At 39.1% G+C, this 23834-nt stretch overlaps 2 protein-coding genes across 2 annotated transcripts in view; both read right to left on the reverse strand.

The window, feature by feature from the left end:
* LOC143518338 (uncharacterized) overlaps positions 1–12008 on the reverse strand; it is an 81366-nt gene extending 69358 nt beyond the window's left edge. The window contains exons 1-2 of the mRNA XM_077010774.1: positions 11821–12008; positions 4563–4585 (exon numbers count right to left, since the gene is read on the reverse strand). The gene's annotated coding sequence lies outside the window, so the exon portion shown is untranslated. The remainder of the gene's footprint in view (positions 1–4562; positions 4586–11820) is intronic.
* Positions 1–23834, reverse strand: part of LOC143518387 (uncharacterized) — a 77819-nt gene that overhangs the window by 24158 nt on the left and 29827 nt on the right. The window contains exons 2-3 of the mRNA XM_077010846.1: positions 4384–4434; positions 3767–4087 (exon numbers count right to left, since the gene is read on the reverse strand). Of these exons, the coding sequence (XP_076866961.1) occupies positions 3767–4087; positions 4384–4402 (340 nt within the window). The 5' untranslated portion in view covers positions 4403–4434. The remainder of the gene's footprint in view (positions 1–3766; positions 4088–4383; positions 4435–23834) is intronic.

The raw sequence follows: 23834 nt of genomic DNA on the forward strand, positions 1-23834 counted from the left end.
GCCTCCTTGGGAACCTCCATGCAGTTAGAATGGTACATTCGACTATGACGTTCATAGTCGACTAGGGGGTATAGTCGACTATAGTCGAATCAGCGACTATTGCAGGTCACCCCTAATAAGAATATACCAATGACTAAGACTGCGCACACCAAGTGAAGACCAGTTCACTTTAGAAGAGAGAACACAGTGATCAGTTAGAGGACTACAGTTGATAATAAACCTTAAAGCACTGTGATACACACTGTCCAGCTAATTCAGACACTGAGCAGAAACGTTCAAATACAACACAATCAATAACAAGAAGAAATGTAGATTCCACCAAATTCCTTTTAACGAAATAGAAAAGCAAGCCGTATTTCTGTAGTAAATTCCAATAGGGGTGGAAAGTAACTAATTACATTTACTCACATTACTGTAATTGAGTACTTTTTACGAGTAATTTGTAATTTTCTGAGTAGTTTTTGAAATATGTAATTTTTACTTTTACTTGAGTACATTTTGACCCAAGTAGTTTTACTTCACTACATTTGAACGCCCTCACATTACTGAGTAAAAAAATATTGATGGTGAAAAATTAAATGCAGGCAGAAATTTAAACTTCTGAATCCCAGAACTGAAGGGCAATTGCATGGCCTTGCCTTGCGCACGCCCTTTCCATTGTCTCATAATCAGGTCGTAATCTGGTGCACTTTTTTTCAAAAGGACGAGATTGTTCTATCTTTAAATCTTCTATCTATCAGGTTCTGTGGGATCCTGTTGCATTTTAGTTTGATTTGTGGCATCTTGTGGGCACTTAATTTTGTGTGCATTTTGTTTTTTGAATAATTTGTAATTTAAATGTCTTTATTCTTATCATAGTGTTGTCCGTTGGACAATAGGACTGAAAATTGTTTGCACTTTATGGTACAGGTTGTGACTGTCCTTGTGCTGTGAGGAAGTATGTTCCTGAGCCCAGCTGATCTTTTTGCAAGTGTGGACGTGCACTTAAATACACTTTGAAATTGATTAAAACAACTTGTGCTGAATTTGGTTCATGATTCATCCATGCATTAAATAACTGAAAGTAACTTTTACTCAAATTACATTTTAAATGAAGTAATTTTGTACTTTTACTCAAGTAAATTTTGAGATGGGTAATTTTACTTTTACTCAATTACAATTTTTCAGTACTCTTTCCACCTCTGAATTCCAAGTAAAGTCTTCAGTTTATTTGTTGAGTGCTGTAGCTGTCATTTAAAAGACAATTTGCCATCAATCACAAACCCCAAATATTTAAAACTGGACACAGTCTCAATCTGTTGACTAAGTTTGGTCAAAATATTCTCAGTAAAGGCAGACCTTTTAGTTTTTGAAGTTTGGTTTTATCTGCAATTAAGACAAGCTGCAGCTGATAAAGCTGCTCTTGCACTTCATCAAATGCATTGTGAAGATATGCAGCTGCATTAGCAGGAGTAGATGCACTGCAGTACATGAGGAAAGAGACAATAAAACACAATAGACGAAGCATAATTATGCAAAGTGCACTTGAAAGAGGTGGTTCTTCAGTCGGCGTCTGAAGACAGCAAGGGTTAGGGTTAGGGTTACTCCGTAGGGTGACTCCAATGTTCGGACACACAAGGGAATACTACTCACTCAAGCCTGAAAGTTAAAAAAATTGCATATAATACCCAGTACTGTGGCCCTCTACTAATGACAATAACAGTTCCTGTAACGTGATGGTTAGACAGAGATGAACTGGGTGAGCCACCATGGGGTTTGGGGTAGATAGGACCCACTGAGTGGTCTTAACTGGGAGTGAGAACAAAAGGGGCAACAGGGACCAATCAGGAGAAGGTAGAGAGTAAAAAAAAAGGGCAACAACAGAACTACACTTCCCAACAACAGAACTACACTTCCCAACAACAGCTAGGGGAAGGACTGGCTCTCTTGTTCAGTGAGAAACAGAACTACACTTCACAATAACAGCCAGAGGAAGGACTGGCCCTCTCTTTCATTGAGGCAAAAACCAGAAATAAGCATCCCAACAAAAGAGTAGCCAAAAGGAAACAGAGGGAGGAGAACAAACTTGTTCTTTGGTTTCAAAGCAACAGCTTTTTGTTGAGTAGAGAAAATGACCCGAGACCAGAGAGAGAGAGAGAGACTGAAGAGAAAGAGAATAAGAGACCTGAGAACAAGTCCCACAACCTCTACCCAAAGATACCAGCTGAGCTGTAGGTCAGAACTCTGATCAACAATTCAGCAACTGGTATCTTGGTCTGAGCTGCTTATAAGGGCTATCAAGCAGGTGTAGCTCATCTGGCTTGATTAGCCCATTGGCTCCCTCTGGTGGCTGGTGGCGCTATGGTGCTGGGACCAAACCTTACAGTTACAGCAACACACAGCTACAAAACAGCTGTGAGATATGAGTGTGTTCAGATAAACAGCTCTATGGACTCCATGGTCCTACAAATCTGTTATCAGGACTCACCGCTCCTGGTATCTTAGATTAGTTTAGATTCAGGTCTGTCATAGATGCCCAGTGCATGAATCCTCTGTTAAGGCCTCATTAGGTACACAGTGTATCCACAACTGCTTTACAAGTCAAACATTTCATTAGGGAAGCACCAGAAGCTCCGCCCCTTTCTCCATCATAAGTGAGGTGTTATAAACCAGTTTAAGTCCTGGCGTTCACACCTGCTCTCTGTTTAACTCCAGTATGATGTGGAGAAGGAGGCCCACTGAATTCTTCTCTTCATGATGTCCAGCTGTGTGATGAAAGAGTGGAGTTGGGCCTCCACACCAAGTCATTTTAAACTACTGTGCAGCAACTGTGGAGAAAGAGCTGCAGTCCTGGTTTCTCTTTCTGTTGGAGGAGATCTGCTGCTATTGTGGATCTCCAGAAACATTCAGCTTGTGAGTCTTTTCATCAGTTCCTATCTGCTTTGTATGCAGCTGTGTGTAAAGACTCTGGGAGTTTAAGCTAATTCAGAGAGTTTCTGCTTCACAATCACCTCACCTCAAGTGGATTCAAAATATTAACATGGAAATGTTTAGAATAGACTCATACCAGTTTTATGTAAATGTTTATAGTGTTATACCAGTTTGATTTCAGTCAGTGTGTCTTATGTCTTATTGAGAATGTGTAGTAAAATGTAAAACATTTATGTTGTTCTGCTCATAGTTCACATCCAGCTGTGTTGTGCTGGGTCATAGTTCACATCCAGCTGTGTTGTGCTGGTCCCGGCACCCGGGGAGCAGTTGGGGTTAGGTTCCTTGCTCAAGGGCACCTCAGTCATGGCCTCAGGTCTGGGAATTGAACCCACGACCCTCTGGTCACAAGACCATTTCCCTACCACCAGGCCATGACTGCCCCCAAAAGGCCATGACTGCCCCTGTCTTGTTCTATATCATAAGGCCACACTGACTCTGTAATCTCTTCACCTCTCTGATGTAGTTAAAATGTCTCTCATTGTTTTACTTCAGACTGATACTGAACCTATCTGTGATTTAATCCAGATTATTAGTCTCTAGTTTTAATCCAGATCTGTCCATTTTACTGTATTTACACTTTACACCATGATTTGTAGATCTGTGTCAGAGTGAGAAACTGTTTGTTCCACTAAAATGAACCATCACTCCTTCACTCCCTGTACACTGAACCTCATTTATCTGAACACAACAGAATTATCAACATGTGGGTTTGGTATTTCTGTCTGTTCATGTTCAGTCTGAGATGAGGCTGATGGTGATGTTGAGATTATGTAGAGTGGAGCTCTGGAATACTCACCTACTACTACTGTGAGCTCCTGTGTTGTGTCTCCACTGGTCACCTGACACAGGTAATATCCTACATCAGACTCACTGCAGTCTCTCAGCAGTAAGGAGACGTTTCCTCTCTGCAGCTCCTCCGTGAACAGACTCACTCTGTCCTCGTAGCCCCTCCCCTCCGTCACCTGTCCGTTCTTATAGACACAAACACAGTCTGTCCCCTTAAACCACCTGATCTCCATGGCAACAGCACTGGTTTGAGGAGACAGGTGACAGGAGAGAGTAGCAGCAGAACCAGACTGAAGCTCTCTGTCATGTGGGCCAATGAGTATAAACTCATCTGTAGGAAAACACACACATACACACACACACACACACACACACACACACACACACACACACACACACAGAAGATTTTGATCTCCTGATTAAGATTATGATTCTCTGATTTCTCTCCAAGTTGAAATTCATATGTAGGATACAACACTCACACACATAAACACACAGAAATAGTTTCATAATGTATCTACATGAAGAATAATAAACTGGTGTAACAGTGTTTGATACTGTAAACCCCCTGTACATTAATGTAAGTGAAGTGATATTCTGGACTGATGAACTCTGGAAGTGACTTACTGATACTTGCAGATGCCATCTTGATCTCCTAAAGGTTCAAACTCATAAAATCTGAGAGTGAGAGAGAGAGAGAGAGAGAGAGAGAAAGAGAGAGAGATGGTTTGTATTTTCATGATTGTTTAATCGTGTTTGTCTTGTTGGTGACAGGCTCGCTTTAGCATGATGCTAACTCCTCTTACCTTCACAGTTCTTCACACAACATCTGCTGTTTTAGGTCAAGTAGACTGTGTGGACATTTCAGAGCAGCTCTAATCGGATCTTTGTCTATAATTTGACTTACTGTTGATTGAAGGTGCCATTTTATCCTCTATTATTCCAAACTACACATTCAAAAAGAGACACTAGATCATTAAACTAGATTCATGCAAACACAGTCAATATCAGAAAACATTTGCACATGTTCCATTGCTGTCCCTTATAAAGCTAAACATGCTGCTTCCTGCTTTCGTGCTGTACAGACGCTTTTCTGCTAGCTCTGCTTGTCCTTTACTGTTTTTTCATTTATTTGAGTAATCTGAAAAGTATTTAAGAAGAAATCTACAAGATGCCTCTGCACTTTGGTTCAGAGCACATGTGCTGCCAGAACTGCTACAATCTTTTACAAAGAATGACCATTTTAGAAACAAATTTTAGGACCGTGTTATCAGAGTTTAAGGAATGGCATCTCAGCGCTGTTCGAGGACAATCTGTGTGTGGGAATGTTGCTGGCGGACAGCGGGCAGACAGGCGAGCGGTGGAGATGCACAGAGCTGGACCGGCTGAACAGGTGGACAGAGTCCAAAACGTGAGTACAGCGGAAAGATATGGGCAAAACCAGCAATGGGTTCGCATTGGAGCTAAACCCAAACGACATGCTCCGGCTAACATAGTACATCCAGCTAATGCTAATGCTAAAGTTGTTGCTGAGAGATCACAGCACAGACACAGAGGAAATCAGTCTCAGTCGCTGCACTTGCAAAACAGATTTGAGCCACTGCAAGACCTCAATGACTTTCCCAATAACAGTCTACTTAACCCAGAAAGAACCAGAAGATTCAGCCATTCAGAACATCCTAGAAGAGCCACCAGGCTCCAGGCCGTAGCCATAGCAGACACCCTTGTTTTTGGGGATGACTCTATTCATGGCATGAAAAACAATAGGAAACTATTAGCTCGATGTGAGCCGAACATCACAGTTTCTGAACTGAATGTGAAACTTCCAACAGTATTGGCTGAATACAGAACAATGAAACGGATCATTATTCATGTTGGAAAGAATGACATAAGAAAAGAGGAGTCTGAGGTGTTGAAAAGGGACTTTAATGATCTTTTTTCCACACTGCTGAAACTTAACATCCAGGTATTCATCAGTGGCCCTGTGCCTGCAGGGGGCTGCAATATGTTCTCAAGGCTACTGGCATTAAATGTTTGGCTACAGAAAACCTGCAGGTCAAATGGACTGAACTTCATCGACAACTTCAATCTGTTTTTTGGGAAGAGAGAGTTCTTCAATCGAGATGGACTACAAATTAACAAGAGGGGTGTCAATCTCTTGTCAGAAAACTTTCTTTTCTCTTTGTGTAACTTCTCTGTTTCAACTGGTGAAGAAACGACAGCGTTAACACCCAAGGACACCATCGCCGCTACAGAGACACAACATCCTCCCCCCATAGAGGGTGCGGAGTTATCAGATGGGAGCCATGTGCTGTATCAGCTGCCAGAAACACCACAACCGAATAGACAATCCACACCATCCTCCACCACCTCCACCTCATCATCATCATCACCTCACCTGAACTTTCCAGAAACTTTAGAGAAGCTTGTATCTGTAGGGACAAGACTGACGCTTTCACTGTCAGCGAGTCCTCAGGTACAGCGGAAAATCACCTCAACTCCTTCCCCACAGTCACCACAACCACTTTCCCCAATCAAGGAGTTAGTGAAAGGAGCCAAATCTAAGCTCAGCCAAATGGATGAACTATTGAACAAATATCCCCCACAACCTCAAATTAAAAAACAAGCTCATAATCCACCAAATAGACAGCTCCGCTCGCGAGCTCATCACCAGCAGGAGCTCCACCCACCCTCCACCACCGTAAAGGAAAATTGATATCTTTTGGGTCCGTGCTGCTACAGTGTTGATATCAGCGGTACATATTTTCAAAACAAGCATGGACCCTGTGTCCCAATTATCTCTCCTATTCCAGTTCTTATCAGAAGCAGAAAGAACAAGGAGTTTAGGTCAGATACTGTGAATACATCCAACCTACAGTATGTTAGAAATATCCCACAGGCTTTGAAACAAAATGCACAGGTTATTAAGTTAGCTCTACTAAATATCAGATCTATTACAAATAAGTCTTATCTAATTAATGATTTAACTACATCTTATGGGCTTGATTTCATGCTTTTAACAGAGACATGGTTAAATTCATATAGTGCTGATATTGTGCTAACTGAGTCGGCTCCACCAAACTTTAACTTTTTAAATGTTTCTCGCAATGGCAAGAAAGGGGGAGGTGTAGCAATGCTGTTTAATGATACTTTCCAATGCAAGCAGTTGTCACTTGGTGATTTCACATCTTTTGAATATTTGAGTGCAATTTTAAAAGGGGTACAAAGAATATTACTAGTCACTGTCTACAGGCCTCCTAGGTACAATGCTAATTTTATTGATGATTTCACAGATATGTTATCTTTTATTTCTACTGGATTTGATCATTTTGTCATTGCTGGTGATTTTAACATTCATATTGACAATCCCAATGATAGTTATGCCAAAGAATTCTATGATGTACTTGAATCTTTTGAACTTTCTCAGCATGTGACTGGAAGCACGCACTGCCATGGTCACACTTTGGATGTGGTTATCTCAAAGGGTCTTAACATTTCAGCCTGTATTAAGGATGTTGCATTGTCTGATCACTACTGTGTATTTTTTGAAATGTGGATTTCAATCCATAGCAATGCCAGGCAGGTTAGGTTAAAGAAAAGACAGATAAATGACAGGACTGCTGCACTTTTTGTTACCAAAATGTGCTCTGCACCTTGCCAACTATCAGGCTCTGTTGATACTCTGCTGGATAGTTTCAACTCAAAAACTGCCAGTATCTTGGATCAGATTGCACCAGTTAGAGTTAAAACCATGCAATGTAAGCAGAAAGCTCCATGGAGAAATGATCCTTCAGTTCAGCACCAAAAAAGAGAATGCAGAAAGGCTGAGCGCAGATGGCGTAAAACCAACCTTCACGTACATAAAGAGATTTTCAAAGATAGGCTGCGTGATTACAATATAATAATGTGTAAAGCTAGACAATCCTTCTTCTCTAGCATTATTAACAATAATGTTAACAATAGCAAAGTGCTTTTCACTATGGTTGACAGACTAACAAACCCACCTACATATATGGACCCTGAGCTAGTTTCAGTTGAGAGATGTAATGAGTTTGCAAAATTTTTTAATACTAAAATCCACAATATCAGACAAGCCATCTGTATGCCTACGTCCACCAACGAGCCGATTTTCTCTCCAAAACCACGCAAAATGTTCAACATGTCCCAGTTCAGTACTATTAATGAAGAAGGTTTAATTGATACAGTGAGTCATCTCAAATCATCCACTTGCAGCCTTGATACATTACCAACCAAGTTTTTAAAGAATGTCTTTCCTGCAATATCTGTGAACATTCTTCAAATAGTAAATTCCTCACTCATGTCAGGTGTATTTCCGAGTGCATTAAAAACTGCAGTTGTGAAGCCTCTCTTGAAAAAGAAAACCCTAGATACAAGCTTGTTGAATAATTATAGACCAATTTCTAATCTACCATTCATTGGAAAAATAATAGAAAAAATTGTCTTCAAGCAAATTATGCACTTTCTGTCCACAAATAGCTGTCTAGACCAATTTCAGTCTGGCTTCAGACCTAATCATAGTACTGAGACTGCACTAATTAGGGTTATCAATGACATTCGGCTAAATACAGACTCAGGAAACATGTCTGTTCTTCTACTGCTCGATCTCAGCGCTGCCTTTGACACCATTGACCACAAAATTCTCATAAATAGACTTGAAAACTGGGTTGGACTCTCAGGAACTGTCCTAAAATGGTTCAGTTCATACCTTAAAGGAAGGAACTTCTTTGTGGAAATGGAGGGTAATGTTTCTGAGACTGTGCCAGTGACCTGTGGTGTACCCCAGGGTTCAATTCTTGGGCCACTCTTATTTAATTTATATATGATTCCTCTGGGTGAAATCATGCATTCTTATGGGATATCTTACCACAGCTATGCAGATGACACTCAGATCTACATGGCTCTCTGCCCAAACGACTACGGTCCCCTAGACTCACTGTGTAAATGCCTTGAGCACATAAACAAGTGGATGAAACACAACTTTCTGCAGTTAAATAAAGATAAAACGGAGATTATTTTATTTGGGAACAGCAATGAAAGACACAGACTAGCTGCCTATCTAGATTCGAGAGGCCTAAAATCTAAAGAACTAGTACGTAACCTTGGTGTACTAATGGACTCTGATCTCACCTTTAGCAGTCATGTCAAAGCTGTCACCAAATCAGCTTTCTATCACCTCAAAAACATCAACAAAATCAGAGATTGTATGGCTAAAGCAGACCTGGAGAAACTTATCCACGCCTTTGTTTCTAGTAGGATTGATTACTGTAATGGGCTCCTAACTGGACTCCCAAAAAAGACAATTAAACAGCTTCAGCTGATTCAAAATGCAGCTGCCAGAGTTCTCACTAGGAGTAAAAGAAGGGAGCACATCACTCCCATCCTTAAATCCTTACACTGGATACCCGTATGTTACAGGATAGACTTTAAGGTACTATTACTGGTCTATAAATGTCTTAATGGTGTAGGACCAGTATATTTATTGGATGTGCTCCAACAATATGAGCCGAGCAGAACTCTCAGATCATTAGGAACTGGTCAGTTAGTGCAGCCTAAGGTAAAAACTAAACATGGAGAGGCGGCGTTTAGCTACTACGCCGCTCAGAAATGGAACCGGTTGTCAGAGAGCATTAGAAGAGCCCCAACACTAGATACCTTTAAATCCAGACTGAAAACCTTCATGTTTGAGCAGGCCTTCAGCTCAGTTTAATTACCTTTACTCTGTAACAGCACTTTTATCTTCATTAATTTAACTTCCTTTAAATCTACTGTTTTAATCATGCTTCCTATTTTAGATTTTATTGTGTTTGTTTCTTCAGTCTACGAAGAAAGTCTAACATTTTATTTTTACTGTTCTTATCTTTGCTCCCCCCCTTTAGATCTTATTTACTTGTTATTATTTTATTTACTGTACTTCTTACATTCTATGTTATTTTATTATATATTTTTCTTTATATATGTGATTAATTTCTTAAATCTATTGTTCTACATTTTCTGTGTTTTCTTTTCATTTGTAAAGCACTTTGAATGACCATTGTGTATGAAAGGTGCTATATAAATAAACTTGCCTTGCCTTGCCTTGCCTTTGATGACATCTGAGGTTACGTCTAGCTACAGCTCACATCAGAAGTTTGTCTTACATAACCCTACAGATGTGTAAAACACTCCCTCTTAACTGCTGGTTTACTGCTCTGTTTGTACCCAGTGCAACCACTGACACTATGTGCAATTCCCTGACACTATGATGTCATTTCCATCCCAGAACTAGGGAGCGCAAAAACACAGGGCAAAAAACAAACAAGCATGTTAAAATATTCCGCGAGCGTAAATGTTCAACTTGCGAGTGTAATGGTGAAAGTCACAAGCACAGAAAGATACACTTTGTGCACGTTTGTGTTAGAGCGTGCACTCAAACTGCCTTTTTTCACATCAAGTGCTTTTTTCCTTCTCAATTTTATGAGGGTGCTCATGTGACAAGCACATTTGTTTCTGCTCTTTTGGGGGTGGGCTCATGGGAGTTTCTTTCTATTGGCTCCTGTTTTTGTGACTGATAGTAGTCTTTTCAGAATATGGCAGAGCACGATGAATGTAGACAGGCGTGTTAAAAGTAAAATTTGGGTTGCTCTAACTTATAAATATAATTGAATAGACAAACTTAACACTTTCTAATGCGCAAGCATTCATGGATTCCCGTAATAGCTATGATAAGATAAATAGCATAATTAAACATCTTAAAAACATTAAGATTTACTACTTCTATAGCCATTACTCTTGTGTGTAATGCACAGTGATGGCTAAGTTACCTTGAGAAAGTAATCCGATTACTGATTACTGATTACTCCTTTTAAAAGTAACTTAGTTACGTTACATATTACTTGATTTTAAAAGTAACTACGTTAGATTACAAGTTACTTTAGTAGTTACATTCAGCAGCAAAATAAAATTTTCCAATACTCACTTTATTGGAAGTGCATTTTTAACAGTAACAATGTATTGAAGCAGGTTCGGTAACCGAGGCAGAAACTGCTTAATCCAAAAATCCCGAGGAGGGAAACTTTATTGATAACGCAACTCTGCCCCCCCCCCCCCCCCCCTACTTTGTAACCTCGTATGAAACGTACGAGGTTAAGAAGTACTTAGCGCTACGAACGTTTCGGGAAACCCACCCCTGTTCAGTCAGACATCTTGTGAAACAAAATACCATTACAACTTCAAACATTTTAAAGTAGGCGATGTTAGTCAAAATTCCAGCACTTTTCAAACACACAGTGCAACATTAAAATTCTTCAGGTAAATGTTCCTTCCCCTGTTTTTGATGGGTGTTTCTTTATACTACCTACCACATATCGTTATGGGAGGACACTGCAAAAAATGACTTGTAAAACGCGCTCGCGCTCTCACAGGGTCGCGCGCAGCATGCGGAGTCGAGCGCTACGGTCAGACGCAAAAGTAGAACTGAGCCAAGAAGAAAGCAAAAATATATATTTTTACTAGGGAAAATAAAAATAGTAACGCACAGTTATTTGGATAAGTAACTTTAATCTGATTACTGGACTGGAAATAGTAGCGCGTTATATTACTCGTTACCGAAAAAAGTGGTAAGATTAGAGTAACGCGTTACTAAGTAACGCGTTACTGACATCACTGGTAATGCATAATATAGAAATGCTTCTATATTAAGTATTATTGGATGACACAAAGTAAGGACTCGAGGATAGTTAACACGTAACATTACTTACACTCCACAGAACCTTACAACCTTTGTTGCCATACAGAACCGTATTAAAGAACCATGTACAATACACACACACACACACACACACACACACACGTTTTATTGGAAATAAACTGTTTATCCACCGTATTAAACACTCTGGTGAGGTACCTATTTACATTTAAAACTACTCAACAAATGTATATAGAATTTTAAGTTATTGTTTATATGATTTGATCACAATAATTATATATCAACATCTCTACACATTAATTCTGTGAGTGATTTGGGATATTTCAGAGTGATATCAGAGTGACAGCGCTTCTCTTTACCTTTCATGTTCTTCACATCTTCTGCTTCTGTAGATCATGTGTATCTATGTTTCCACAGCAGGAAAAGCTGAACAATCTCCGTCTTCAAATTCAACTCAATTTAGATTCTGTTCAGACATTTCAGTGTTGACTAAACAACTGTACATAAAGACATAACATCCACTGCAATGCCTGTCTTAAGATCTAAAATATGGACTTTGCTTCTGGAAGACATTTCTGGGTCTGAAGTTCATCAGTTGTTTAATGAATAACTGTCTTCTTCTCGTAGCTGCACCTTAAACAACGTCTGACACTTCTCCATTGTCTGTGAACGGCATACATAAACAACATCAGTCCTGAAGACATTCTCACATATACAGAGCACTGCATTGCAAACTATTTGCAAGGGTGAATTTATCAATACACAATCTGTGTCTGTGTGTGTGTCTTGAGAATTCATTCATATGTAACTCCTTTCCCAAAATATATTCGCCTTATAAACAAATATAAGCATATTCCATTAGAGTAAAATGCCTTTTTAACTATTAAGAACATGCAACATGTGTCCAAACTTCAGACTGGTAGTGTATATATTTATCATTTGCTTCCAACCCTTTTTTGTTAAATTTTGTCTGATTTTTTCAAGAAGAAAAGGGAAGGGGGCGGGCTTTTATTGCAACTACACCAACTAGGAAGTCCAGAGATCTCTTTCTCTACCCAAGCCACAGATTACAAGATTACAATGTAACAATGCAACAATCATTTCAGGAAAAGAAATTACAAGACAATTAGAATAGAATAGAATAGAATAGAAACAGCCTTTACTGTCCCACAGGTGGGAAATTTAGATGCAACAGCAGCCACAGGTGAAAAAAAGAGTAAATTATTACCTTTGCAATTTTGACCGAATTTAGGCTTTTATCAAGGCTATAAATAGGGCACACAATTAACCTTTCACACGTTATTCAAAACCATGGCAAACAAGCAGAGAAAATGAAATTTTCTGTCGAGTGAACTGAGCCAAAAACAAAAGTATAGCCTACTGTTTTCAATAGCTTGAGGAAGTTTCTCAAATTCAGAAAAAAATAGGGGTGGGCATAGATTAATTTTTTTAATCTAGATTAATCTCACTGAAATCTTGAAATTAATCTAGATTAATCTATATTAAAATGGCTCATATGCGTGCTACCCAAGTAATGACTAAAAGTCAGTTTTTGAGATAGGATTTCTTAATACAGAGGGTGCATTAGACCAGGGGCTCATCTCCTGTTTCCAAAATGCATCAATGACTGCTTGAGGAAGCTGTTCTACTTTGATACTTGAAGAAAAAAAAACATGCTCAATAAAATGTAGGCTACTCGTGTTCAACGGTTTATTCAGTTAAAGATGAATTTGTAAGCCTACATACTGTACATTAAATAACATGTTTATTCAGCTAAACATGATATTTGAAATGTAAGCCAACATTTAGTACATTTAACCTCAAGGACGTAATTTTCAAAAGTCTGTAGTTTTAACGGTTAAAAAGAAATATTTAAAAAGCGATGAATCTAGCGCTAGGACCATGCAGAAAACGACCGCTCCGAGCTCCGGTAACACTTTACGTTCCTAAAAATGAATTTTCCATGAAGCAAACCTGGCGACTTCGTGGCCGCATCCATGTAAAAACACTTACGATTTGTAATTCACAGGTTTAAAAACTCGTTCTCGCCCCTACTGTGCAATTTGGTTAGGAATACAGCTGAGCTAAACTATCAAGTTGAAAGTCATCATAGTTTGCTTATCCATTTTGACCCAGTTCCCAACCCAACTTTAAGAATAGATTAACGGCGATAATTTTTATATTGCCCGATAAGAGTATCAAATTAACGACCGCCGTTAACGGCCCACCACTACACTGTAAACCCGGATTTGGTTTTAATAAATTATTTTAGTAATCATTAATTATTATTTCATGTTTTGTAAAAATATTTTGCCATTACTAAATAAAACTAGTTGTAATCATTAATGAGCTGAAATAGGCACTGCAATGATCATGTTAAGTAAAGATAACTGAATATGTTAAGTTTATGATTGGTAGGGGTGGGGCCTGTTTGAATCGGACCACTGCACAGGGCACGTGAAGAGTTGTTCATCTGGTTGTGCAGAAGAAGTTTGAAGAACCGTTATCACACCGCTGCACCTCAAATGTATGAGTTTTGAAATCAGTGTTTCTTCAAATGAGTATTTGCAACGTTGTCATCTTTCAGTGCATGTAACTTATTTAGTTAATGCTAATATATTCTTATCGGTTCATATAGCGCTAGAACATGTGTCTGCCATTCTCCTGTCCGATCATAGTTTAACTAGCGTTGAAATATGTGTTCTGACGGTTCGGAGTTTATGGCTAATTTTAGCAAGTCTGCTTCCTTGTTAACGCTACGTTTTTAAGTCTAATGCTAGCTCGGTTGGATATTGTAATATTGTTAACGTGGCTACTGAAATGGTTATTGTTTGCTATAGTTTCTACCTGCGACGTATTCTCAAAGGAAAGGAACACATCTTTAGTCAATAGCCCTGCATTTGGACAGTAAAAAAACCGGGCACCACGAGCCTTACCCCAAATTGAACCGCGTTGTCGAGATCTTCGTCATTAGCAGAGGCTGATAAAGGTTTTTTTGCCGTGGAGTTCACAAAATAGAACTATTAATCTACGTTTTCTCTCTCTCTCTCTCTATCTCTCTCTCTCTCTCTCTCTCTCTCTCTCTCTCTGGTTTTATACAGATTATTGTGCAGATGCAGTGGAAGTGTAAGTATTGTGATTTTATATGTGAAAAAAGGGGTTACCTATTAAAACATTACCGGTTAAAACATGGGGGCTACAGTAGAACTGTGCCATTTCCTTGCTTACACCAAGAATGTTTGTGCACATTTAATTCCATTAATGCACTTAAGGTCCACTTATCTAAGATTCACCAGAAAACCCAGGATGCACAACTGTGTAAAACTGCCCAGATAACTCATTGTCAGTTATGTGATTTTTCTGCACCCTGTTCAGAAGCAATTTTTTTTACTCACCTGCGCAGTACACATTTAAAAGTCAATCACAGAGTGCAGTGTCCATATAAAGAATGTAACTTCCATACTAATGTTTATTCCACATTTAATGCACACATGAGTAAAGAGCACAGAACAGGCAACTGGACAATGTTCAAGCCAGAAATACTCTCTGCAAATATAACTAATGATACGCTCCAAGAAGAACAGGTTCCTACAGATGATGTCCCTGATTTGGAGGACAGTGATGATTCCAGCAGTGAATTTTTTCCTGATCTAGAGCAACAGCTAGAGCACAACCTAGCAGCACTTTTTTTAAAGATGCAGACCATCCTTAATATTCCAGAAAGATCTGTTCAAGACATTGTTCAGCAGCTTTTGCAGATATGTGAACTGTCCCAGCCACTGCTGCATAATTCAGTTAGTGACATTCTGAAACAACACACAGATGTAGATGATTCAACTGTGAGAAAATTGGTCAAAATTGCCTCAGAGAGCAATGTCATAATGAGATTTTGTGGCAAGAATGGCACCTTATCAACCACTAAAAGAAGAGCAGCATATGTGAACAAAAACTTTACAGTGGTTATGCCAGTGGAGTATATTATTGACAGAGGAAAAAAGTCTGCTGCTGTATATGTTCCTCTAAATGCAATGCTACAGAAATTATTGAACAGGGCAGATGTTTTGGACAAAGCTCTTGCAGGACAGAAATGTGTGCCACTTGAGTACAGGTCATACAGAGATGGTTCATACTATAAAGAAAATTACTTTCTTAAAGGGGATGAGTTCAGAATTGCTCTTGGGCTTTACACCGATGAATTTGAAGTGTCAAATCCTTTAGGAACATCTAAAAAAAAACACAAAATGTGTGCAGTGTATTGGGTGATAGCTAATGTGCCATCAAAATATAGGTCCACACTCCACTCCATTCAGCTCGCTCTTTTATGCAAAGCCTCTGATGTAAAAGAATTTGGTTATGCCAAAATTCTCCATCCTTTAATCCAAGATCTAGTTTATTTGGAACAACATGGTGTATATGTTGAGAAGTTAGGAGCATCAGTCAGAGGCACTGTGTTATATGTGGCTGCTGATAACTTGGCTGCTCATTCACTTGCAGGATTCTTTGAGAGCTTTACTGTAGACAGGTTCTGCAGGTTCTGCATGGCAGCAAGGAGTGAGATCCAAGACAAAGAGGTGTGTTCTGGCACATCTGAACTTCGAACTAAAGACTCTCACAATAGGCAGGTGCAGGAGGTACTGCAGGATCCATCTGTTGCTAAACAGTATGGTGTGAAAAAAGGGTGTGTTTTGACTGACAGTTTAGAGCACTTTCATGTTGTTCATGGCTATCCTCCTGACATCTTGCATGACCTTTTGGAAGGCATTGTTCCAGTTGAGCTTTCACTATGCCTTTCGGACATGATTTCTAAGAAATATTTCACTTTAGAAACTCTGAACCATACCATCAAAACTTTTCCATATGCATTTGATGACAAAACTGACCAGCCTCAGCCCATTTCCCAAGGATTCTCTACCAAAGGGACCATAGGTGGAAATGGCCATGAGAACTGGGCTCTAATCAGACTGCTTCCACTTTTCATTGGCCATAAAGTACCTGAAGGAGACAATGCATGGAACATTCTGATGCTCCTTAAAGACATAGTTGAGTTGGCTGTAGCAACAAGACACACTGACGAGTCAATACATTTCCTTCAATGCAAACTGTCAGAACACAGAGAATTGTTGCAAAGAAAATTTCCTAATTTAAGATTACGTCCAAAACATCACTTCATTGAGCATTATCCAGAGATGCTCAAGGCATTCGGTCCACTTTCAAATGTCTGGACAATGCGCTTTGAGGGAAAGCACAAATTTTTCAAACGGGTAATTCGCAATGCTCACAACTTCAGAAATGTAGCTCTTACACTGGCTGTGAAGCATCAAAAAATGATGGCTTACCATTTAGACTCAAGTTCATTTTTCAACCCCTCCGTTGAAATGGACAAGGTTACTACAGCGCCAATTACTTTTTACCCTGAGAATGTCCAAAAGATTTTCTGCCAGAGAGTTCCTCAGCTTTCAACAGTTCTTGTTGCATCATCTGTCTTTGTGGATGGCATCAGATATTGTGCTGACATGATAATATCTGTTGGGTCATGCTCAGGCCTTCCTGATTTTAAGCAGGTCAAACAGATTGTGGCAATTAACGCAGAAATCCTGTTTCTGTGCAGAGAGTTGACTGCATGGTACCATGAGCATTTCAGATCTTTTGAACTCTGTGACAGCACTAACTCCTCTCTGTGTGTGGTACAACTAAAAGAACTGAATGATGTTTTCCCTCTCCCAGCATACAAATTTGGAGACAAATTAATAGTCACACTCAAACGTTACATTCTGTGTTAGAAAGCCACAAGTGTGATGCTGCAGTCAATCAAAGCATCAGGGTTCCTGGTGGAGTTTAAATGTAGGCCTAAATTTAGATGTTTTGTGTGAAGCCATGTTATGAATAATATGGTATGTCAAATTTGCATGGTTAACAGACCTCTACCAAATTTCAGTTTTTCTATTCTACCTTAAATGGTGCATCAGTTAGATTTTGGAACCTCATGTATTAATAATTGCTGCATCCTTTACTTATTCCACCACTGGCTCTAGCAACCGTTTTAGCCGATAAAAGTTCTTGTACTTTTAATAAGCTAATGATTATTTTTATTCCAAAGATGACATCACCACAGAAGATGCTCTTGAGGGTTATTCTCACAGAGGCAGATATAAGAAAAGTCACCCTAAGCACAAGGCCTGCAACAGTGGAGGATTTGCTATGCAAGCTTAAATATTCACTGGGACTCGATTTCAACTTCAGTCTCCAATACAAAGATCCTGAATTCAATGATGAGCTGTGCAATCTCACATGTATTGAAGATCTTCCAGATAAACCAACAGTAAAAGTCATCCCTTTACTTGAGCTGGTGCCTGTCTCAACACCTGATGAAACCTTGAGTGACACACACAGTACAGCTGATACAGAAATCCTCTCACACTCATCTCAGGACCGACAGACAGCATGGCCAGAAATCTTTGATATCCCGGCCTTTTCTGTTGATGTAGAGTATACACTTAGGCAGGCAGATCTTCTGTTTCTTAGAGACGGAACACACTTAAAAGTAACAAAAGAGCTAAAACACGAGATCCTCCAAAAATTGGCAGAGAGCATGTATAGCTACACAGCATACCCAAATAATGCTCAGTTTGAAGGTGTTGCAGCCGCATTAATAATCAAGCACCCTTGTCTCCAGGAACAAGGCTCCACCAATCACTATAGTGGTTGGAAAAACAGTCTAAAGTATAAAATGGCTAATTACAGAACAAAGTGTAGAAGATCAGGCTGCCTAGATGTTTTGATAAATGCAGGTAAACGGGGAATGCATTCATCAGAAGGAGAAGCAGCTAACAAGAATATCAAGAAGGCCAAGAAAGGGGAGCTTAACTACTTACCCAACTATCCTGAGGGATTTGGGCAGTCAAGCCTTGAGGATGCCCGCAAGGACTTGATTGAGGAAATGCAGAAGAGAACACCAGATAAACAATTTATAATACAGAAGATGGATGTGACATTTGCATTCAGAAGAAAAGAGGTGGTGGAGTCTGAACCTCCCATAAGCAAGATGGTGGAACGCTGGCCTGCTCTTTTCATGGAAGATCAGGTATGTATAAACAATATATGTCTAGCCTTTCAAAAATAATTTCATGTGATCTCTGGATATCCTAATCATCTTTTCTAAAGCCACAGTATTAAGTGAATTGTATTTTTCAGGTGTACATGGAGTTCAGCAGGATTGTGGGAAAGAACCTCAAGCAGGAGTTCTATGAATCCATTGATCGACACAGTCTTCGTCTCACTGAGATATTTCAATGTAAGAGAGGAAAAATTGGGCAGGTTTTGTCACAGCTATCAAAGCAGACCAAGGTTTGTCTTGCATTGCAATTTGTGCAGTGTGTGTGTGTGTGTGTGTTTGTGCATTTGTGCGTGTACGTGTTTGTGCATGTGTGTGTATGCGTGTATGTATGTATGTATCAATCATAATATTCTGAATTATTGCTTGGTTGGTTCATCTTTCTTATTTACCAATATTTTTTTTCATTCTACCTGTCTAATTGTGTTGTCATTTTACTCACCAATAGACCAAAGAGCCAACTGACATTCGGACACTGGTGCTCAGAGGGCTTCCTGTTATCCTTGGGGACAGTCCTGCAGATTTCTACAAAGAGTGCCCTGTAAATAACCTCTTACCTTCTCAGAGAGTATCAAATAACAATGTAATCTTGATCTTTCTATCACAGTCAAATCATAGTTCCTATCTTTGACAAACTATGAATAAACATCATCCATGTCTCCCAGCTCATTGACCTTGTAAGCTCAAGGAAAACGTATCGTCTTTTTCCAATCTCTTGAAAAAATAATTATGGTTTCTCTGCTTCCTTAATCTAATTCAGCACCTTCCCTCTCATGTGTCGACTATATTGCTTTACATTATGGATGGTAAACTAATGAAAAATGTAAATATTGTGCTTTTATGTTGTTAGGATTCTGATGACTCATTCCGCCACCTTGACATTGCTTTGTTGATCCCAGCCTCCCACCTCAGTCCATCCTCACTAACGATGATCATTGAGGGAGAAGTTGTGATGGACAACATTGAAGACCTGCCAAAGGCAATGTGCATTTTGTTTGGACTTACATATGCACTGCATCTTCACTATCCCAAATCAATGAGGAACACGTTCCAGTTCATACAACAGGTACTTCTCTCACTAGGCCATAGTGAACTAAAACCCAGATTACAGACTCTGAAAAACCAGCTTTCACTGTGAAGCTATGGCAGGTCTAATGTGAGAAGGCAAGGCTGTTTGTTTTTGCCATTGCTTTGTTTTCCACATCAACATTGTGTCTCTGTTCATTTTGTTTATATGACCCATCTAGCACCTTCAAACCTTGAAAATACAACCTAATTGTTAAACCGGAAAATTTATGTTTTTATTTTTTTACGTTTTATTTTTAATGATGTTTTATTTTGTATTATGTAAGAATACAACTTATTATACAATTTATTTATAATTTAATTTCAATGCGGGATGGGAATGTCCAATATTTGTTCTACAGTTCAAGATGTAGAAGTATTTCCTGCATATGATTGCTGGTGAGTGCACAGTTCAGTCAAGTTGGTCTTAACAGCGTAAAATTTGTTCATGAAGATAGAGCAGATATTGTTGAATGCTATGCATATATGTTCTGAAACAAAAAAGTTTTAGTGCATGTTTAACTTGTTACTTGGCTGACAAATTGGTGCAACAACACAAGTTATCTTGCAATAGTTTTCCAATAAAACATTGGGACATTGAAAAGTATTGTTTAATTTATTTACAATTTCATAGAAACGATATAAAAGCTAAATTACAAACATTATGGTATTCAAAATTATTTAGTAATTATTAATGTTATATATTTTTATATTGTTAAAATTGTATGTGAACTAGTAAAGATTTGTCCATTGCATCCATTTAAGAGTATGCTAATACAACTTAACTTCTTTAGTTTATCTTTGTGCAAAAACCTAAAGTAATTTAAGGCAACGGGTTTCCACGCAATTTTCTAGTAAAGTCAACTTTAGTTATAAAGTAAAGACCACTAATGAAAACGTGATTTGTCCATTGCACCCACTAAAAAGTCTATGCTAATACAACTTAACTTCTTTAGTTATAATTGCATGTGAACTAGAGTAAAGACCACTAATGAAAACTTGATTTGTCCATTGCACCCACTAAAAAGTCTATGCTAATACAACTTAACTTCTTTAGTTTATCTTTGTGCAAAAACCTAAGTAATTTAAGGCAACGGGTTTCCACGCAATTTTCTAGTAAAGTCAACTAATCAGGGTTAAGAGTGTAGAAAAAAACAAAACAAAAAACGACTCAAGTCAAAAATAAGGGGACAGAACTCAGAAAGGAAAAGGGTTAAGACTGGTGGAGGTCAAATTTCCATAAGTGTCCTTACTGTTGAAGAGGAGAAGGCACTGGGGATACTGGGCCCTACAGCTACTGAAGGGATACCAGGGGATTTTATACAGGAGAATATAGCTTCAGAGTGGATACCCACTGTCAGCTAGTACATGTCCACCATCAAATGCACCCTAGCCATCACACTCCAGAATTGGCCCAGATGAAGGAGTCATGAGTACTCCTAGACCACTTGGCCACAATGTCCGTAAAGAGGCCTTGGTGGTTGCATATTACCAGACATGTGAACAAGTCACTAAGTTGCAAGTAACAAGTCTCAAGTCTTCACAATCAAGTCTCGAGTCAAGTCCCAAGTCAATACAATCAAATCTCGAGTCAAGTCCCAAGTCAATACAATCAAGTCTCGAGTCAAGTCCCAAGTCTTAAACTTCAAGTCCCAGTGAAGTCACCAGATGTAATTTCAATATTTAATACAATGGATGCAGCTGATTAGTAGTATATTAAGTTAGTCAGACTAACTAACATTAGGCGTTTGAGAGTTTCGGTTTGCTTGAGTGAGAGGTCGTGAGATGTCGGCCTCAGTGACTTTCGTCTGTCCGTCACACCCCCCCCCCCCCCCCCCCCCCCTTTCGAATTATTGTTGGTGCGGACCGCTCACACAAGTCAAGTTGCTCATGTGGACCCTTGTAAAAGTTAATTTTCGACCCCTGAATTATCACATCCCAGCTAGCTAGCTAACCGTTATAGCATTATGTTAAATATAAATAGCAGAGACTTACTTTTGTTTGTACAGCATAAATGTCGAACAAAGTTTGAAGTGGTTGCATCTCCATCTCTTATCCTGACTCTACATGTCTTGCATGTCGCAGTTCTTATTTTATTCACAACAGCATAATCTTTATAATTGAACAGGATCATTTTTGGGAGCAAGTTGCTTGTCCTCTCCGCACAAATTCAACAATGCTGCCCCCCCCCCCCTCTCCCCCAATTGGTTACGGATAAACTGAGCTGAGCAGTTTACATTTTACGGCACCATTTAATACAAAATGATCCAGTTATGTGATTCTATATTACTTATTTATTATGTTAAAATAAAGATTTCAAGTCTTTTCAAGTCTTAAAGCTCAAGTCCGATTCCAAGTCCAAGTCAGTAAAGGTAAAGTAAAGGTCTAAGTCAAGTCGCAAGTCTTCAGTGATGTTGTCGAGTCAAGTCACAAGTCATCAATTTAGTGACTCGAGTCGGACTCGAGTCCAAGTCATGTGACTCGAGTCCACATGCATATTACTTGTATATTCAAAGCAGAAAAGCCTTTACAGCAGATGTAGATGTAGACTGGGAGTGTGTATGGGGATCGAGTGCCGTCCACTGCACCAACATGTAACATGCAACAGCATGCACAAATTTAGATATGTCAGCTTTGTTTAGTCTGTGGGCATCACCAACAGTCTGCAGAAACCCACCTGTGGCATAAAATCGGAGGGCGGTCAGTAACTGTATCGTGGAGCTAAGGGCAAAATTCTGCATTCAGGGAGACTACATGGCTTCGTGAATTACACCGTCTTCTTAAACTATGTCTTCTGTTCAAAGCCAATACTCTGAAGAGCTGCTATGTTCAACACACAAGCACAATTGCTAGCCTTAATCCAAGTTACTTATATGTGCTACTGATTAATCAATAAATTTTATTGGTTAAGTTAAAACAAGCTTAATAGGCCAACTTGTAGCCATTTCTTTGCAAAGAATCAATTAATTGTGTAAGTCTGAAATGCTATTAACTGCATGATGATGAACGGAGATATTTAATTAAATATTGGGAACATATCAACTAATGCTAAATAATTCAAAGTAGTACATTTGATTTTTGTTGACACAATGTGGTATATGCTATGGAAAAGAAACAGTGCCCATTCGAAATGTAATCGCTACTAGGCAAAAATGGAAATGCAATCCACAAAATGCATTGCTTTTCCATACAAACATGCAGAATACGTGCCACAATGAAATGCAAAATCACTATTACATTACGTTTCAATGCACTTTATCTCTTTATTGAAAAACAATACACAATAATTACCATTCAAAACCAAAACGCTGAATTTGTGCCAGAATTGAATATAATACAGCTCGAAATGTAATCACGGCACCGAGGTATTGCTTTTCACCGTACGGTATTTCTGACATAAATGTCTCCTTTAAATGTAATGATCACGAGATTGATTTAAACACTGATGTGATGAAAACATGCCACAATGAAAAGTAAAAGCTCCAGTGTGTGTGGATTTGTATTTAAAGAAAGAAACGCTGAATTCGTGCCAGAAGCCACCTTGAAATGCAATCGACTGAACGTCATTGTATTCCACTGTGTCTCTGCGAAGCTGTGTTCGTGCCAGAATGAAATCTAATCACTGTCCAATAGAAACGCTCGCCTGAATGTGGGGTGGGGCTTAGACTCCAGTCAGAAACAATCGCTCGTAGTTGGACTTGAAAGCAGCAGAAATGTCTTTTCATGACAGAATAAAAGAGGAAATAAACAGTCTAATTGGACAAATTGAGGCTGGTGCAGTTATAGATGACTACGTGCTTAACTTAATTAAGCTGAAGGTGCTGGACAATATTGAAAATGGATCTTGAAAGTGTCGTACATGTGCTTGAATTCCACCTTGTAAAGATGGATGAACCCTGCAAACAGAGCTGAAGAGCGGACCGTGACCTCGACCCGCCACAGCGGAGCCCCCGCGATTGCTACCCGTATTTTCCAGATTATAAACCGCTACTTATTCCCTCACGCTTTGAACCGTGCGACTTATAATGAGGTGTGGCTTTTCTGTGGATGTTTCTTCACCCGTCAGGGGTGGAACAGAAAGTTAATCAGGTGGTAGGACAAAGGGGTAAATCAAAGACGAAAGTGCTCATTTTCATTTAACACATGCAAGCAGCAGGCATGACGGAGAATTTTTTTCAAACGAACTTGTTGTGCCGA

The sequence above is a fragment of the Brachyhypopomus gauderio genome, chromosome 7 (assembly GCF_052324685.1).
Source record: "Brachyhypopomus gauderio isolate BG-103 chromosome 7, BGAUD_0.2, whole genome shotgun sequence".
NCBI lineage: Eukaryota > Metazoa > Chordata > Actinopteri > Gymnotiformes > Hypopomidae > Brachyhypopomus > Brachyhypopomus gauderio.